Raw genomic sequence first — 20488 nt, 5'->3', positions numbered from 1 at the left:
TGGTGTTTTGTAGAGAACGACCCTCGTTTCCACCAGTTTTTGCAAGCCTGCGTCATCGACGGTGAGCGTTACACAACGAAAGTAAAGAGTAGTGATGTGATGGTGGAGCTTGTAGATTATGTGCAAGCATTTGTGCTGTTGTTACAGATGTTCTTTTTTATGCAAAAAGCATCGCTCAACTACTGCTGATAAGAAGACGTGACGTGTTTGTCGCAGTTGTTTTCTTTAGTTCATTGACGTGAGAAGTGTTTTGCGATAAAACATCACTAAAGTTCCATGACACGAACATCCATTCGTGTGAAATAACCATCAAATCCAGTCTAAAAGCTCCACGTGTATCTGTGTTTAGTTGTATTTACTTCACACGTGGTGTTTATGCAGCTTAGGGTTCTGAATCCGCTTCTTGGGAAAGTCGAAAAAGCTTCACCTAAAAAAAGCATAACGTGGCTGAATGTACTAAAAGTTCGACACAGTAACACTCAATTTCTCTCCGTTATTAATGGTTATAAGTGCTCTGTACTGCCCAAATTCATCGGTCATTGTTTTAGTACAACAAGCCACATTAACCCTTTTTTTTTTTTACGTTAAGTGTTTATACTGTCCGGGTCACTTTTACCACATCATATCACACAGTTCATCGCTTTGAAAATATCAGCGGGGAAACCTCGACACTGTGACACGCCCACAGATGACTTCACGAAGTATTCTGTGGTGCCAGATTAGAACGATAGTTCGCTGTCTGGAACCTCATTTTTATTTGTGGAAACACAAGGAACCGTTTCAAAATCAAGTTCATGAACCTGAACGGAGCCGGATCCGTGTCGGTGGAAAAGGGGTAAGTGACACCCTTAACAAACCCATCAAGGACATCAAGGATTGATCCCAGGATTCCACCAGTAAGCAGTGTGCCAGGACATTGCTAGATAAGCTTGCATATAGAATATCTAGAAAAATGCAAAGGCATAGACACAGAACCTGACAAAACTTCATTAATTAAGGATTCAATTGACACAAGACAATACATTTTTAAACATGTTTTTCATCCATGTACATGAATGTTTGCGCTGCACATGGTCATAGAATCACGTCACTGGTGACTTAGTGTTTAAAAGGTCAAATAACCAGGCTCTGGGCATGAGAAGCGATGATAGCTTTCATTTTTCGTTAGATGCATGATTTGTGCCCATCCATTATTGAAGTGTGAATGAGTAAGTGAGTGTGTAATGCCCTAAAATATGCTGGTGCCTTGTCCAAGATTGCATTCAAACTCAGCTCTCACGTTTTTTTTTAAGGATAGCCTCTACATTTACTGTAACCCTGATCAGAGCAAAGCATTTATTATAGTACATAAAAGTACACTATATGACCAAATGTATGTGGTCATCTGAGCATTAGCTTGTTACACCTGTTATTCCAGATCCATAGGCAATAATTTGGAGATGATTCTATCTTTGTGGCTATTATAGCCTTCGCCCTTTTAGGAAGGTTTTCTACAAAGATTTGGAGTGTGACTGGTGGAATTTCTGTCCAGCAGTCACAATGTGTTTATTGGAAATAAGTTCAAGGCTTGTGTCAGGCCACTGGAGTTCCATTTATACATTGCATTCACATAATTTTGTAGAGGATTTTATCCAAAGCAACTTACAGTTGTGACCAAGTAGAATTTAAACAATTCAGGGTTAAGGGCCTTGCTTAGAGGCCCAACAGTGGCAACGTGATGGTGGTGGGGTTTGAACCGGTGACCTACTGATCATTAGTCCAGTACCTTAACCACAGAACTAACACTGCCAAACAAATAAAAATAAAAACAAATATGGAAATGGCTGTAAGTAACACAACTGTGGCTGATTTACACCTGGTTTTAAAAATCACACCAAACTGATCCAACCATGTTTTATGGACTACACGTCATGCACAGGGGTACAGTAATACCAAAACAGGAAAGTGTTTTCTGATAATTGTTGCTACAAAGTTGAACATACAGCATTTATATAATTTCTTTCACTTACTAATCAGCAATCAATTTCATTCAGAGGGTGGATTGTCTTTTCTAGTTTGGCTCAGTGTGTGGGTGGATAGTATACAGTGCCTTGCAAAAGTATTCAGCCCCCTTGAACTTTTCAACCTTTTGCCACATTTCAGGCTTCAAACATAACGATATGAAATTGTAATTTTTTGTGAAGAATCAACAACAAGTGGGACACAATCGTGAAGTGGAACGAAATTTATTGGATATTTTAAACTTTTTTTAGAAATAAAAAACTGAAAAGTGGGGCGTGCAATATTATTCAGCCCCCTTGCGTTAATACTTTGTAGCGCCACCTTTTGCTGCGATTACAGCTGCAAGTCGCTTGGGGTATGTCTCTATTAGTTTTGCACCTCGAGAGACAGAAATTTTTGCCCATTCTTCCTTGCAAAACAGCTCGAGCTCAGTGAGGTTGGATGGAGAGCGTTTGTGAACAGCAGTTTTCAGCTCTTTCCACAGATTCTCGATGGGATTCAGGTCTGGACTTTGACTTGGCCATTCTAACACCTGGATACGTTTATTTGTGAACCATTCCATTGTAGATTTTGCTTTATGTTTTGGATCATTGTCTTGTTGGAAGATAAATCTCCGTTCCAGTCTCAGGTCTTTTGCAGACTGCAACAGGTTTTCTTCCAGAATGGTCCTGTATTTGGCTCCATCCATCTTCCCATCAATTTTAACCATCTTCCCTGTCCCTGCTGAAGAAAAGCAGGCCCAAACCATGATGCTGCCACCACCATGTTTGACAGTGGGGATGGTGTGTTCAGGGTGATGAGCTGTGTTGCTTTTACGCCAAACATAACGTTTTGCATTGTGGCCAAAAAGTTCGATTTTGGTTTCATCTGACCAGAGCACCTTCTTCCACATGTTTGGTGTGTCTCCCAGGTGACTTTTTATAGATATCTTTGAGAAATGGCTTTCTTCTTGCCACTCTTCCATAAAGGCCAGATTTGTGCAGTGTACGACTGATTGTGTCCTATGGACAGAGTCTCCCACCTCAGCTGTAGATCTCTGCAGTTCATTCAGAGTGATCATGGGCCTCTTGGCTAAATCCCTGATCAGTCTTCTCCTTGTTTGAGCTGAAAGTTTAGAGGGACGGCCGGGTCTTGGTAGATTTGCAGTGGTCTGATACTCCTTCCATTTCAATATGATCGCTTTCACAGTGCTCCTTGAGATGTTTAAAGCTTGGGAAATCTTTTTGTATCCAAATCCGGCTTTAAACTTCTCCACAACAGTATCTCGGACCTGCCTGGTGTGTTCCTTGGTCTTCATGATGCTCTCTGCGCTTTAAACAGAACTCTGAGACTGTCACAGAGCAGGTGCATTTATACGGAGACTTGATTACACACAGGTGGATTCTATTTATCACCATCAGTCATTTAGGTCAACTTTGGATCATTCAGAGATCCTCACTCAACGGTGTATAACCCAATGAAGTCAATATAAAATCAGCTTCAAATTTATTTACATAAATGGTCAAGAATAAAGAATAAATGAGACAAAAAATATGCTAATAAATAAATGCCTTTGTGGTATTGAAAAAAAAATCAATTACCTTTATTTAAAGAACAAAAAAACAGACAGTACTAGTTTTTAAGAGAGCCACAAATATGGCCACAGGGTTAAAGATCCCTGAGAGCTAGACTACGAGGACTCATGGATATACACTGATCAGACAACATTAAAACCACCTCCTTGTTTCTACACTCACTGTCCTATTTATCAGCTCCACTTACCATATAGAAGCACTTTGTAGTTCTACAATTATTGACTGTAGTCCATCTGTTTTTCTACATATCTCTATAGCCTGCTTTCACCGTTCTTCAATGGTCAGGACGCCCACAGAGCAGGTATTATTTAGGTGGTGGATGATTCTCAGCACTGCAGTGACACTGCCATGGTGGTGATATGAGTGGATCAGACACAGCAGCACTGCTGGAGTTTTTAAATATTGTGTTCACTCAATGTCCACTCTATTAGACACACCTACCTAGTTGGTCCATCTTGCAGATGTAAAGTCAGAGACGATCTTTCATCTACTGCTGCTGTTTGAGTTGGTCATCTTCTAGACCTTCATCAGGAAGCTGCCCACGGGTTGCTGATGGCTGGATATTTTTGGTTGGTGGACTATTCTCAGTCCAGCAGTGACAGTGAGGTGTTTAAAAACTCCATCAGCGCTGCTGTGTCTTATCCACTCATACCAGTACAACACACACTAACACACCACCACCATGTCAGTGTCACTGCAGTGCTGAGAATGATCCACCACCTAAATAATAATGTTTGTAACCTCAATCTGCACTTAACATTCTATCTGCCATTAGAATTCAGTTTACACAAGCTACAGCACACCTTTTTAAGCTGCAAATTGCACCTGGTACAGCTTTCTAATTGTCCTTGGCTTAGAGCTATAGAGTTAAAAAGCTGTTGTAAAATGCTCAAAATAGCCAAAAAAGAACAAAACTGCTGAGCAAAACAAGAAAACAAATAAAATAAATAAATAAAACTATAAAAAAGAAACAGCTGTATGCAACACAGCTGTGGCTGTTTAACACCTGGTTTTCAGAAAAAAGAATAAATTAGCTGTAATACAGCCAAACACCTTAAAAAATGAAAAGAATATGTAAAGAGTTGCACTTCCAATACCTCATTTTTTGCATGATGAATAATAAAAAAAACCAACTTACATGTAAAGTTCACAGGATTCTAAGATTAAAAAGTCCAGCGCAAAGAATTTAAAAACAAACCTTAATAAAACAATCTCCCCAGATCTCCAGACTCCTAGGTCCTCCCTCGTGAATAGTACAGGGGTTTAGACCAAATCCATTTAAATAGGTAATGAACCCCTGTCATTATTTAAGCCCAGATTTGTGAGCCACTACTTCTTTTTCCAAAAAACAGGTTTTCACTGAGACGTTTAGAATTGGATGCTGTGATCTTGGGGTTGAAAATGCAATTCTTTGTTGCTAGAGTTGCTTCCAAAGGCAGCTGAAAATTGTGTGTTGCAAAAGGACTGACTGCTTTCAGTGCTAGGTGGTTCCACTGTGTGAGATTGTGAGGTGGCTGAGCTGTTGTTGCTTCAAGACTCTTTTATCTAACAGTAACAGCACTCAATTGTTTAACTATTTTACAGCAGTTTTTTAACTGCATAGTTCTAAGCCAAGGACAATTAGAAAGCAGTACCAGACACAGCAGCTTAAAAAGATGTGCTGCAGGTTGTGTTAACTGAATTCTAATGACATATGCAATGTGCAAAGTGCAGATTGAGGTTTCAAAATGAAAACAGAAACTGGCTTAGGACAGTACTCTTTATGCCTACATCAGACTACACAATTTTTGCCCAGATTTTTACTCGCAAATGCACCAGCTCAGAGGCAAATTGGCGTTCACTCGTAGTCTCTCAAACACTATATGCGAACTGTTTACTGACTTATCTATAAGAATCTATAAAAATATCTAACATGCTAAATATCTGGACCAGTTGGCGGACCTGTAGTCTGAAAAGTGTTGTGATCAGGTTATGACTGGCAGTAAGTGTGGTGTCAGACTACAGCCAATGAGAACGCAAGATACGATGTGAAGGGAAACCCGGGGGAGGAGTTGTATATGTGTGAAGCAGGGGTATAATACAGTTTCAATCAGAATACTCTGACACACACAAGCTTTACAGTACAGTAGACCCTTGACTTACGAATTTAATTGGTTCTGAAAGGCTGTTCTTAAGTCAAAATGTTTGACCACCCCCTTACCTTTAATGTCTTAAATTGTCTGTTTTGTTATAAATACAACTATATTTCCCCTTAAATCTTAAATTATAGAATAGACATTCCTGTAATAAACAATAATAAACAATACACAGTAGTACTGTACATAAAAAACACACATTCAGTACAGTAAGTGTGCTTTATCATACACCGTAATACATTTCCTTCTTTTTATATAAAATGTATCTACCAGAAACAACAATAACTCTCATATTTCTCTATTATTTCCTACTTTATTTCAACAGTATTGTATTTTGTAGGTGTAATTGCACTAAAGAAAGAATACTTTACTCAGCGATTTCCTTCTTCTCTCTCACTCACTGTCCCCTCTGATACACAATGACAGCTACTGGCAGGAGTAATTATACAATAATGAATAGTAATAGATTTGTTCATTTTCTCACCACTACGCTTCCTCTGCACCTTCTTTGGGGCCTTTTTAATATTGAATTTTACAAAATATAAAGAAAACACCAAAAAAAACCGTCTGCTGTCCGAATGTTTGCTTACTGTATATATCGTAATCCGGAATTTGTTCGTATTAGCTTTGATCGCTCACTTCTTGCTGACGTGCATTTTTGGAAGGAAACATGGTATCATTATACCACTTGTCACTTGTGTGTGTTCATGACGAAACGTAGTTTGGGAGACCAGAAAGACTCACCGAAGATTCCTCATAGTGATAGATTGTGTAGTGTGTGACCCACTATCATCGATCAGTCATGTAGTGTGAAAACCACAATGACTTAAAAGACTTCAGATTACAAGAGATCAAGTTGTGTAGTGTGAACTAGCATTAGTATGACCATTCTACTACCAGTGCGTGTCTATGAACTTTATACACCAGTTACTACTTGATTTGGCTAAAATATAACGGAACTCATTAAAGTTTCTTTGGTTGCAGATGAGCAGTAGGCGCCTTTTATACATAAATAAATATTAATGTATTTATTAGGATTTTAACATGTTTTACACACTTTGATTACATTCATGTAGTTACTGCTTACACAAGATTCATCAGTTCAAGTTTTTAATGTCAAACACAGTCATGGACAATTCTGTATCTCCAATTAACCTGACTGCATGTCTTTGGATTGTGGGAGGAAACCAGAGCTCCCGGAGGAAACCCACGCAGACACGGGGAGAACATGCAAACTCCCCACAGAAAGGACCAGGACCTCTCCACCTGGGAATCAAACTCAGGACCTTCTTGCTGTGAGGTGACAGTACTACCCACTGAGCCACCGTGCCGCCCTGCCACTTAAAAACAGCTCATCTACGTCACAACCCTATGAACTACCACACCAAATTGGCTTATTAAAAAACAGTCAGCAAACACTCTGCATTTACCTGCTGATTATGTATAAGGAGTGAGGGCATCATTTTCTAGGTCAGCGTAGCCTACAAATACACTCAGCTCCTGAGTTCAAGTTTCCATTTGATGTCTGAATCAGAACGTGTAGTCGTGTGCAGTTTCACATGCATATTTAAAAAAAACCCAAAGCACAAGCTGCTGAAAACGAGTCTGTAAAGGAGAATGTAAATAACAGCAAAAAGAAAAAATACATGTATGGCAGAAGCAGAATTTTATGCATGTTCCTTACACCATATTTTAAAGCTTCAAATAGAAAGACATGAAGGGAATGAAAAACAATTTTTTGCATTTTATTACAGCAAAGAAAATTTAAGATATTGTTTATCAAATACTCTGGGGAATATAAAGTTGTTGCAGTTTACTTTTTTATTTTTTAAAACACACAAGTTTGACTCATAAAATATTGAAGAACTTGTCTTTATAAATTGGACTACAAAGAAGCACACAAACAGCATCAACAACAAAAAGCACCAGTGCTGCACGCCTTCTGTGTTGGAGTACTTCAATAAAGCGTAATGTTTCAGCTAAAAAAAAGCACAGAAAAATAAGTAGGGCACAAGTACGCACAAATCTTAACATTTACTAACAATAGCAAGCCACATTTTTTACAGGGAAAGAAACCTGAACTCGAACAACTAACGAGACAAAACAGTAATACAATAAAAAAATATTAATTCCATGAATGAATACAAAACTTTATTGTAGGAACATGATGTTCAGAAACATTGCTGCTTCTTAGCACATCTGCAGGATATAATCATCATGTATGTTCACCCTGTGACTCCTGACCTAGCTGGGCTTTCATTTGCAAAAGCGCATTGATGCACATGGATTCACTTGTAATACTTCCACCTGTGTCCAGGAGCGTGTAGGTGACCTCTGTAGGGTTTAGGGCTTGGTTAATTTCAGGGCTTGTTGGGTCACTGCCTGCAAGTGTCGTGGAAGGCCTCGAGGGTGCGGAAATCCCTCCAGGTTGGGGGCAGGCCGTCCTGTAGAAACTTCCCACAACGTTGACATGGTGTCTGAAAGAGCTTGATGTAACTTCTGAGCCAGGTCTGCAGAAAGACACATGTTAAACAAAGCATTGGGAACAGACCCTGTCTGACCTTCCCTCCCTCAAAAAAACATTGCCAGACGCCCAGGCGGCGCAGCAGGATATTCTGCTAGCACACCAGCGCTGAGATTCTGAACACCCCAGTTTGAATCTCGGCTTTGCTACCGGTCGGCTGAGCGTCATCTAGCGGGCCCAGTTGAAAGTGCCTGCAGCAGACCAAATTGGCCACCAAGTCTGCTGGGTGGGAAAAAGGCCGGAATTAGTGGGTGTGGTCTTCAAACACTGTGCAAGGACCCTGGTTAGCAGACCGATGCACCTGTGCAGAAGTGGATGAGCCTCATGTGCGAATCCACCAAAGCACAGGTGAAAAAGAAGAGTGCGCACATGTTGGAAGGGGCGTGACGAGAAAATATACCCTCCTCAAATGCATTCGGGATCTCCAGCAGTGGAAGACTAATTGGCTAAGCTAAATCAAGAGCAAAAAAAAAAAAATAGAAAAAAACAAAAAAAACCATGGCCATTTTAAATATATATTTTAATAATATCAGCACAAAGTATTCCTGTTTGGGTTACAATCTCTGAATGCGTCTGTAAACAAAACTGCCACATGTGCACTGAGGTAAGCACAGTTTGTTGCTGCATCTATAAATGCAGATTTACACCAAAAGGTATATCATTATGACCACCTTCCTAATATTGTGTTGGTCCCCCTTTTGCTGCCAAAACAGCCCTGCAACTGTGATGCACTGTGTATTCTGACACCTTTCTATCAGTACCAGCATTAACTTTTTCAGCAATTTGAGCTACAGTAGCTCGTCTGTTGAATCGAACCACACGGGCCAGCCTTCCCTCCCCCACGTGCATCAATGAGCCCTGGCCGCCCATGACCCTGTTGCCGGTTTACCACTGTTCCTTCCTTGGACCACTTTTGATAGATACTGACCACTGTAGACCGGGAACACCCCACAAGAGCTGCAGTTTTGGAGATACTCTGACCCAGTTGTCTAGTCATCACAATTTGGCCCTTGTCAGACTCGCTCAAATCCTTACGCTTGGCCATTTTTCCTGCTTCTAACACATCAACTTTGAGGATAAAATGTTCACTAGCTGCCTAATATATCCCCACTAACAGGTGCTGTGATGACGAGATAATCAGAGTTATTCACTTCACCTGTCAGTGGTCATAATGTTATGCCTAGTCGGTGTATAGACTCTATACACACCCAGAATCTCCAAACAAAACACAAAACCAGAACCTGGTTCTAAATAAACATTTAAATAGTAGAGGTAACACATTCACACTGTACTGACTGGTGTAATTGCATTGGCATGAACAGCAAGAGCCTGGTATGGGATCAGGGTTCTGCACAGCATGCATGATCTCACAGACACCCTGCAATTGATCAGGAGCAGACGTGTCTCACTGACTGGCTCAGGACCCCCAACTGGACTTAAACTTGACCTCAAAGCTCAATAAAAAAATCACAAACTTTTTCTATCAAGCTAGCACGTATTGTGCATGTATCTGGTATAAATCTCTACTCAAAGATTGTAACATTAATCTAAACATGGAAACAGGTACTATATCTTCTTCTTCTTTCGGCTTTTTCCCTTTTTCAGGGGTCGCCACAGCGAGTCATCCTCATGATCGCTCATTGATTTGGCACAATTTTTACGCCGGATGCCCTTCCTGACACAACCCTCCCTAATTTATCCGGGCTTGGGACCGGCACTACAATGCACTAGTGCATCTAGCGGCTAGGTATCTATTGGACAATTCAGTGTTTCCAATTAACCTGGTGGCATGTTTTTTTGGACTGTGGGAGGAAACCGGAGTACCCGGAGGAAACCCACGCGGACACGGGGAGAACATGCAAACTCCGCACAGAAAGGACCCGGACCGCCCCACCTGGGGATTGAACCCAGGACCTTGTTGTTGTGAGGCGACAGTGCTACCCACTAAGCCACCGTGCCGCCCAGAAACAGGTACTATATACTGTATATGTATATAAATGACATGGACTAAAACCAGCCTTAGCCTAAGAACAGATTTAAACCTTTGCTTACATGTATCCTAAAAGCTTTATGGAAGATGTTTAAATAGACTTTGCAAAGACAAACATTTGGCTCTTTAGGGGATGTTTCTTTAATGTCATTTTCCTCAATCACTTTATCGTGGCGGGTCTTGTTTTACTGGGAAACACTGGGAACAAGACAAGAATGCCCTCACCTGGGCGCCAATCCATTGCAGGGCTTCAGCCATCACTTCACCTTAACACATTTAATCACTTTTATTTTTTATAGTTTTTGTGACCAAAGCACATGTTATATAAGAAGCAACTTTTGGTCTCAGACAATGTAATTGTCTAAGATATCTCAGAATGTCTCAGATAACTGCTAATTGTCAGAGCTTTTTTATAACTGACACACGCAGTTAATTAACAAGCAATCTACAACTCACATGTTCTGCTGAGTCTAAACATAATTTAGTCACTTCTAAATAAAGCTCATTTCTGCCTGATTTTATATAACAATGCCAAACAAAGAGATAGAACATGAGAACAGATGTATTAAGGTCACTAACTGCCACAGCAGGACAGGGGCAGTGAGGTGGAATGCCCAACATACAGAGAAGATAATTAAAGTAACATAATTAAAGAAACAACAGGAAGAACTCACCATGAATGAACGTACCACCACATCAGGCATCTGGGGCAGCTGGTAGTGTAGCAGAGCAGTGGTGGCATGGTCAGTCACCTGGGCACAGCAAGCAGAAAGCAAGAAAAAGTTAGGACAATATGTCAAACGCTAATCAACGCATTATTTTAATGTATTTTAAAATACCACAAAATTTGATGCTTTATATGTATTTATTTTAGATATATGCTTATTCCTAATTTGATGCCAGCAACACATTCCAAACAAGTTGGTACAGAAGCATCATCAGGGTTAACATGACCCAATAGTAACATCGCTATAATCATTTGGGACTAAAGATATTGCTCCAGTTTTAAAACAGCAGAATTTTTTCTGTCATATCTTTACAATACACCACATTTTCATTGGAAGAAGGTCTAGACTGCAGGCAGGCTAGACTAGCACACGCTCTCGGTACAGCACAGTTATGCTGTTGTAACCTGCACGTTGTCCAATTCATGAAGGACGAAACAATTTTGTCAGATTTTATTTGTTTTTACTAATACTCCATATGCTTTAAATGTCTGGAAACTTGTGTTTAATACCTTACATTAATTACAGATTGTTTATATGCAGTGCAACAACACAGCAGCTAGATAAATGGAGTCAACTTTTGAAAGAGAGTTCTAGCTGCCATTTAAGCTCTTATTAGTTTGATTTAGTGGTTAAGGTACTGGAATAGTGATCAGAAGGTCCGTGGTTCAAGCCCCACCATCATCAAATTACCCTGATTGGGTCCATGAGCAAGACCCTTCATTGCTTGCATTGTTGCAACTATAGGTCACTTTGAATAAAAGTGGCTGCTAATTGGCAAAAAAACCCAAAACTGACCTTCCTAGATAGATAGACATACACATACTTTATTTATCCCGAGGGAAATCATTGGCCTCCAGTATTAAAACTAGCAAAAAAAAAAAAAGAAACTAATACAAATACAAATACAAATAAAGTAAGTAAAGTGTAGCGAATGTACAATGTACAGTATATACATATATACAATATACGGTATGCAAAAAAAGGATGTGTAAATTGTGCATCTGGTGCAAAAATAATAATAGGAGCAGTAGTGTATCTATTCTTATAAACAATATATACAGATACAGTGTATCACAAAAGTGAGTACACCCCTCACATTTCTGCAGATATTTAAGTATATCTTTTCATGGGACAACACTGACAAAATGACACTTTGACACAATGAAAAGTAGTCTGTGTGCAGCTTATATAACAGTGTAAATTTATTCTTCCCTCAAAATAACTCAATATACAGCCATTAATGTCTAAACCACCGGCAACAAAAGTGAGTACACCCCTAAGAGACTACACCCCTAAATGTCCAAATTGAGCACTGCTTGTCATTTTCCCTCCAAAATGTCATGTGATTTGTTAGTGTTACTAGGTCTCAGGTGTGCATAGGGAGCAGGTGTGTTCAATTTAGTAGTACAGCTCTCACACTCTCTCATACTGGTCACTGAAAGTTCCAACATGGCACCTCATGGCAAAGAACTCTCTGAGGATCTTAAAAGACGAATTGTTGCGCTACATGAAGATGGCCAAGGCTACAAGAAGATGGCCAACACCCTGAAACTGAGCTGCAGCACAGTGGCCAAGATCATCCAGCGTTTTAAAAGAGCAGGGTCCACTCAGAACAGACCTCGCGTTGGTCGTCCAAAGAAGCTGAGTGCACGTGCTCAGCGTCACATCCAACTGCTGTCTTTGAAAGATAGGCGCAGGAGTGCTGTCAGCATTGCTGCAGAGATTGAAAAGGTGTGGGGTCAGCCTGTCAGTGCTCAGACCATACGCCGCACACTACATCAAATTGGTCTGCATGGCTGTCACCCCAGAAGGAAGCCTCTTCTGAAGTCTCTACACAAGAAAGCCCGCAAACAGTTTGCTGAAGACATGTCAACAAAGGACATGGATTACTGGAACCATGTCCTATGGTCTGATGAGACCAAGATTAATTTGTTTGGTTCAGATGGTCTCAAGCATGTGTGGCGGCAATCAGGTGAGGAGTACAAAGATAAGTGTGTCATGCCTACAGTCAAGCATGGTGGTGGGAATGCCATGGTCTGGGGCTGCATGAGTGCAGCAGGTGTTGGGGAGTTACATTTCATTGAGGGACACATGAACTCCAATATGTACTGTGAAATACTGAAGCAGAGCATGATCCCCTCCCTCCGGAAACTGGGTCGCAGGGCAGTGTTCCAGCATGATAATGACCCCAAACACACCTCTAAGACGACCACTGCTTTATTGAAGAGGCTGAGGGTAAAGGTGATGGACTGGCCAAGCATGTCTCCAGACCTAAACCCAATAGAACATCTTTAGGGCATCCTCAAGCGGAAGGTGGAGGAGCGCAAAGTCTCGAATATCCGCCAGCTCCGTGATGTCGTCATGGAGGAGTGGAAAAGCATTCCAGTGGCAACCTGTGAAGCTCTGGTAAACTCCATGCCCAGGAGTGTTAAGGCAGTTCTGGGAAATAATGGTGGCCACACAAAATATTGACACTTCAGGAACTTTCACTAAGGGGTGTACTCACTTTTGTTGCCGGTGGTTTAGACATTAATGGCTGTATATCGAGTTATTTTGAGGGAAGAATAAATTTACACTGTTATATAAGCTGCACACAGACTACTTTTCATTGTGTCAAAGTGTCATTTTGTCAGTGTTGTCCCATGAAAAGATATACTTAAATATCTGCAGAAATGTGAGGGGTGTACTCACTTTTGTGATACACTGTATATAGATGTAAATATAGAAATAAAGATACCGTTATAGGTATAAATATAAACAATATATTGGTTATATACCACCTCCTTGTTTCTACACTCACTGTCCATTTTATCAGCTCCACTTACCATATAGAAGCACTTTGTAGTTCTACAATTACTGACTGTAGTCCATCTGTTTCTCTGCATGCTTTGTTAGCCCCCTTTCATGTTGTTCTTCAATGGTCAGGACCCCCACAGGACCACCACAGAGTAGGTATTATTTGGGTGATGGATCATTCTCAGCACTGCAGTGACACTGACATGGTGGTGGTGTGTTAGTGTGTGTTGTGCTGGTATGAGTGGATAAGAAACAGCAGTGCTGATGAAGTTTTTAAACACCTCACTGTCACTGCTGGACTGAGAATAGTCCACCAACCAAAAATATCCAGCCAACAGCGCCGCGTGGGCAGCGACCTGTGACCACTGATGAAGATCTAGAAGATGACCAACTCAAACAGCAGCAATGGATGAGCGATCGTCTCTGACTTTACATCTACAAGGTGGACCAACTAGGTAGGAGTGTCTAATGAAGTGAACAGTGAATAGACAAGGTATTTAAAAACTCCAGCAGCGCTGCTGTGTCTGATCCACTAATACCAGCACAACACACACTAACACACCACCACCATGTCAGTGTCACTGCAGTGCTGAGAATGATACACCACCTAAATAATACCTGCTCTGTGGTGGTCCTGTGGGGGTCCTGACCATTGAAGAACAGGGTGAAAGTAGGCTTAAAAGGTATGTAGAGAAATAGATGGACTACAGTCAGTAATTGTAGAACTACAAAGTGCTTCTATATGAAAATGGACAGTGAGTGTAGAAACAAGGAGGTAGTTTTAACATTATGGCTGATCTGTGGATATATATATATTCTATTTGCAGTGAGTGTCAGGGGCTGAAAACCAAAAGCCTTTTAGGCCCAATGACGAGCATATGAAATAACACGCTTCCTGTAATGTTGTGTGTACTGAACAAAATAATTACATCAATTATTGAGCCCTCTGGGACTGTGTCCACTACTTAATAACTATACCAAATGATTTATATAGTCAAACATTTCACAATGCATAAGACAGCCCTGAAAGAGCAAGGGCACATGGGTTATTTGATCAAACATTAAACCCATTTCCAATCCATTCCTTCTACACTGAAATTATGTTAAGGTTTCATTTCCCAAAAGCTCAACGACCCCTCATTACTTTCTTCAAACGCTCATCTCCCATCACTAATGTAATTGTCATCGGGGCTACAAATGAATACTTTTATTCCTGCAGACCTCCTACAGTCACTCTACACCATCATCATTCATTCACTGAAACCAGACAGTCTAGTCGTTCTGAACAACAATCTCAGATACAAATTTAGTTACATGACATCATGTAAGGTGGGGGCCCCATCTCATGCTGAAAAGCACAAATCAAAAAAAAGAATTTGATCCAATACACTATCAAAGTTAAAATGTAACAGTCCACGATCATCTAGATAGTGCAGTGTTCTTATGTGTTTCAGTTGTGTTATTGACATGATAGGTGTCTGCATGGACAAAGATTTAGCTGTAAGTCTGTTGGGGGGTTGCAGCAATTCTGGCCTCTTCTGGATGACTGAGGAGCCTGCACAGGCTGGATTGACTGTGAATGGTGGTGAGTGACTCTTCATACGTGATACTGCGGCCTGTAAGACACCGATCGTTGTTCATGTAGCGCCCAGCCCAGCCGGACTGCAGAGCTGAGTTTGTGCTAGCGTGTTTTACTGCTGCACCTGAGCGCCCTTTAACATCAAGTTTTTCACACTTTGGTTACATTCTTGACGGGACAGGTAGTTACTGGTTATACAAGATTTATCAGTTCACACGTTTAATGTCAAACACAGTCATGGACAATTTTGTATCTCCAATTAACCTCACTTGCGTGTCTTTGGACTGTAGGAGGAAACCAGAGCTCCTGGAGGAAACCCACGCAGACACGGAGAGAACATGCAAACTCCACACAGAAAGGACCCGGACCGCTCCACCTGCGGATCAAACCCAGGACCTTCTGGCTGGTAAAATGCAGTAAAAAGAAGAATCTGTGATTTGTTAATTATCTTGAGCCTTTATTTAAAATAATTTGGTCATTTTAATATTTTGGCTAAACAGATGTATGTTGTAAATATAAAGACATTTAGAATTTGATGTCTGTGATTCTCAACAACATATATATATATATATTAGGGCTGTCGTTAATCGCGTTAATTAACGCGTTAAAACTTTAATCGCGAAAAAAAAAAAAAAAAATCAAGATTAAAATTTTTAATCTAACTATTTTTATTTGGCTGTTTGTGCCACATACATGTGTGTCTCTGTGGTAATTAACTGTATTTCAGATGAATTAGGATGTAAAGCGCATGAACTGTCCGATGATAAACTACTTTTAGCGGTTTTCACTTTTTTTACGTGTTGATGAAAAGATGAATGAAATCACGCAAGCTTTGTAACGAGTATCTCCATTGGCTGCTACACCTGTCCATCAAAACCGTGTAGCTCCGCCTCCTCCCCCTCCGGTAAGAAGTGAAACTCTGTGTGATGTTTCATCTCTACAGTTTATTCAGGTTATTCTATCACATGGTTATAAACATGATTTATATTTGTGATGTTTGTAGTTTTCTAAAAACACATTCGTATCTGATATTTATATGGACTAAGCGTTTACATGGACTGTTTTAATTAACACTTTTTTATAGCTACAGTCAATTACTTATAGATAATGTTTGCTAACTTGACTGTTTCAGGTATTTATAGATGTTTAAATGGTAATTTAGAACAATATTTCCCAGTATTCTTTCTGCACAAACAGTATTAAAGGGTTTTCTTAATAGATCTATGAAATAATCATATCTGTGTTTTGATGCTTTATTGATACCTTATATTAGATCAAAACATTATGATTGGTGCACCTGTTTTCAGTGTCAGGGTCATGAACAGGAAAAGATCCTCACTTTTGTCAGATAATGTGCTTTCTACAATGAATTTAGATTTAATCATTTTATCATATTTTATGAATGTTTTATTGGTAAACACGTTCTTGCAATAACAATGTGCATAACTGTTAAAATTTTGCTTAATTATTAGTTTGCGATTAATTGAGATGAATACATATATATTAGGGCTGTCACACGACTAAAATTTTTAATCGAGATTAATCGAGATTAATTTTGTTCTTTAATCGCGATTAATCTTGATTAAAATTTTTAATCGTGTGACAGCCCTAATATATATATATATATATATTTTTTTTAATATTTATTTTTTTGTTTATGCATTTTTTGTTTATGCATTTTCTCCCCTTTTTCTCCCTTTTAGTACGTCCAATTGCCCGATTGTGTCATGCTTCCTCTCCACCAATGCCGATTCCTGCTCTGACTGAGGAGAACGAAGCTAACCCACGCCCCCTCCGACACGTGGGCAGCATGCCGTACGCATCTTATCACCTACACTTTGACTAGTGCAGTGCAGCTCAGCGTTGTGTATGGAGAGACACACCCTGACAGCACTCTCTTCTCATCTCTGTGCAGGAGCCATCAATCAGCCAGCAGAGGTCGTAATTGCACCAGTCATGAGAAAGAGAGACGATGTATTCGAGGTTCCAGCGTGTTTTTACCGCTACGCCACCTGAGCGGCCCTCAACAATGTTTTAAGCTGTAAACATTTAATGTAAACATTTAGGGATTGCTTTGTTTTGTCTGAAATATAACTGAAATGGAGCAAACAGCCAATCCACCTTAATCCGGCAGCCTTTTTCATGATTGTTGCATCCAAAAATAAAAGTGGTTTAGAATTTGTGGCATTATTTGCACATTTTTTCCTCTTCTTAGAGTGGGGAACTGCAATAAAACTGGAAATGTGGTAGGCAGTACTAAGGAGTGCCACCCAAAAACATTCAGCAGAGTAATTATTAAAATCTAATTTAGAAGGCTATGTTTGAGTTAGCACGCACGCACAGTAAGAATTAAAGAAACAAACAGGACAATCCAGATGTGAACGACAAATCTGTACTGATGCTGAGATCGTCTCTCTTCATCCCTTCTCTCTCATTCTCTCTCTCGTATCCCCACTGTAAGCTTCAGTCATTGTCTCAATCTTTTAAACAAGGTGTAAGCACTGCACCAGGCACAGCAGCTCCATCTGCCCACAGGCTGCCCGCCTTTAATTCCACTCTAATGAGATTCAGAAAGGAAGGAACATAAAAGGAAGAAAGCAGCCGACTCAAACCCAGATTTCAGGGGGCGGGTGCACCGAGAGGGACGCAGGGAAGGTGGTTCGGAATAAAACAAAATCAAAAACCAAACGACGGCTGAGGGATAAAAGCACGGCAGAGCGTCGGTAAGGGAGAGAGAAACGTGACCGCCATAAGGATAAGCGCCGCACAATTAATTAGGATCTGCTGTAAGATTCCACACATAAATCATTAAAGGAATAGTCCGGCATCTTTGCTTTTAACTACTGGCTGTGAAACTACACACACTTCACAAATCAACTTTTTTTTAATTTCATTTTTCATGTTTTATCACCGCTTTATCCTGGAACGGTTTCCTAGGAATCACCGGACGCAAAGCAATAACAACCTGGACAGGACGCCAATCCATCACGGTCATCCCACTTCGACCATCCCATCCTAAATAGTCAATCATGTCTGTATGTAGACATCCGACTGGCCGGGAGAACTTCTGGGGTTATGAACCCTGGATCCCAGCGGTAGTGGGCTAGCATAATTTACAACTGCGCTACCTGGGCAAACGTATAACCATCAAGGCCTAAAATCTACCCAATGCACCTTTAAGAAATTTATTTAAGTTATTACAGCAAGCAGGACATCAGGTCTAGCAGGTCCTTCAACTTCCATACGTTGTGAGGTGCATCTTTCTCCAGCCGAGCACATAAGCATCGGTCAGCCACAGAAGAGATGGCAGTGCCATCTCTTCTGTGGCTGACCGATGCTTATGTGCCCGGCTGAAGAAAGCAAAGCTTTTCTGATCAGTCGACCTTCTTCCATTGCTCTGATGTCCAGAACCGATGCCTGCAAGCTCATTGTAGAAGCTGCGCAGCCCCATACACAGACGGGTTTCATTCAACATGTGTTGTGACACATTCACCTCATCACCAGACACCATAGCCTTCATGTCTTCTCAATGAGCCCTGGCCGTCCAACAAACTTTTGGGTCGAGGGATAATGAGATCAGGATGTGTTTCTCTGTACACAAAGCTGATCCACATATGAACTCGCCTCGTGCAAGTGTGTCAGTCACGGCTCTCCTCAGTCAGAGTGGAGGTCAACATTAGTACAGGGGAGAGGAATGCAATAGGGTAATTAAATACAACTAGATTGGGAGGAAAAATGGGGGAAAAAAAACGCTATGCTAAAATAGAAAATAGAAATAAATTTATATATTTAACTATGTACACAAATGCAATATTACCATTATTTATTTTGTACATTTACAGTGTACAAATTGAATGCACTTTAAAACACTGTAAAAGTTCAGGCTCAGCTTAAAATAAATTTTGCTCATTTACCCCAGCAGTTTCCCTGCATCCCTCCAGTGGGTCCACCAGAATGCTTGTTCAGCACCGGCCTAATGCAGCTGGCCCCTTTAACAAGATGACCGGCTGCACCCAACCCCCCCAGAAGGTGAAGATTCTTTACACAGAACATCTACGTACAGGTTTGTAAGTCATAATGTACACAAATCCACAACAGCCAAACACTTTACCCATTGTAGTCAGCTTCACCTAATCAAGTTACCTCATTAATTGTATTTACACACACTGTAAGTGATGGAGAGATTTAAAAAATTTACTTTTGCTTTGCAAATGCCTTAAATAAAACCCCAGCAACCGCCACACAATTACAACACCTTTACCACGTGCCCATCATAGCGGACTATAGATGGATTAGAACTTAATATATGCTTCAGAGGACTGCAGTGATGAATGACTGCACTCTTACTGTAGTGCCATTAGCATACTATCCCACTGGCTAAATCAACTTTTTCCTTCCTAAACATATTAAAATATGCACAATTTGGCTCTGTGTAAACAATGTAAGCGCACTTGTTCACTCACCTTCTGAAAGACTTGGTAGCTAGACTTTCCCCAGATATCCAGCTACAAAGAGAAAGAGAAAATACATTGTCAATGTTTGTACATATTAAAAGTACAATATAAAATGTAAGCAGTCAGCTGTCTGTCCAAAAAGTGCTTGCTTCGAAGCCACAAAGCCTCAGACATGACCTTGAAAATGCCTTAATACCAGTACAAGAAGTTTCTGAACTAAAATGTTAGTGGTGGTGGTTGTTGTTTTCAGTTCAGTCAGTTTCTATATCCAGAAAGCCACAGTAAACAGTTTTTCTCTGTGAGAAACAGCCAGAGGAGAAAACAAATATAAACTCGTATGTCCTTGTAGCTCCGTGGTTAAGGTACCAAACTAGTTATCAGAAGGTCGGTTTAAGCCTCACCACCACTGCATTGCCACTGCAAGTCACATTAGACAGTTTCGGTTAAATGTTACTAAAAATTCAAATGCTTTTTGTGTGAATTAAGAAATCTGGGGCCTAGACCACTAAAGGGGGTACTCAAAGGTGCCAAAAAGTAAGTTTTACAGTAAACTTAAACCGTAGCTGGTTGATTTCTGTACACAGACCCTGCTCTGCAGGATTCCTCGCTCTCCCAGGCTCAAACATCTTAAACTCATTCTTTCATCTCTGCTCACCTGTAACGGTTAAAGTAAGTTCGGGAACACATCACCACCAAAGCTTCAAATA

At 40.5% G+C, this 20488-nt stretch overlaps 1 protein-coding gene across 2 annotated transcripts in view; it reads right to left on the bottom strand.

Moving 5' to 3' along the window:
* Positions 1 to 7846: 7846 nt before the first annotated feature.
* Positions 7847 to 20488, bottom strand: part of med27 (mediator complex subunit 27) — a 128638-nt gene continuing 115996 nt past the window's right edge. The window contains exons 6-8 of one of the 2 annotated variants that reach the window (XM_062998486.1): positions 19791 to 19832; positions 10899 to 10976; positions 7847 to 8220 (exon numbers count right to left, since the gene is read on the bottom strand). In XM_062998486.1, coding sequence (XP_062854556.1) covers positions 8086 to 8220; positions 10899 to 10976; positions 19791 to 19832 — 255 coding nt within the window. In that variant the 3' untranslated portion in view covers positions 7847 to 8085. Of the gene's footprint in view, positions 8221 to 10436; positions 10491 to 10898; positions 10977 to 19790; positions 19833 to 20488 lie in introns of those variants that run through there. The other variant, XM_062998487.1, reaches the window with a different exon arrangement.

The sequence above is a fragment of the Trichomycterus rosablanca genome, chromosome 7, assembly GCF_030014385.1.
Source record: "Trichomycterus rosablanca isolate fTriRos1 chromosome 7, fTriRos1.hap1, whole genome shotgun sequence".
NCBI lineage: Eukaryota > Metazoa > Chordata > Actinopteri > Siluriformes > Trichomycteridae > Trichomycterus > Trichomycterus rosablanca.
Note: the sequence above shows the minus strand (reverse complement) of the source record. Positions and strands in the feature narration are given on the sequence as shown.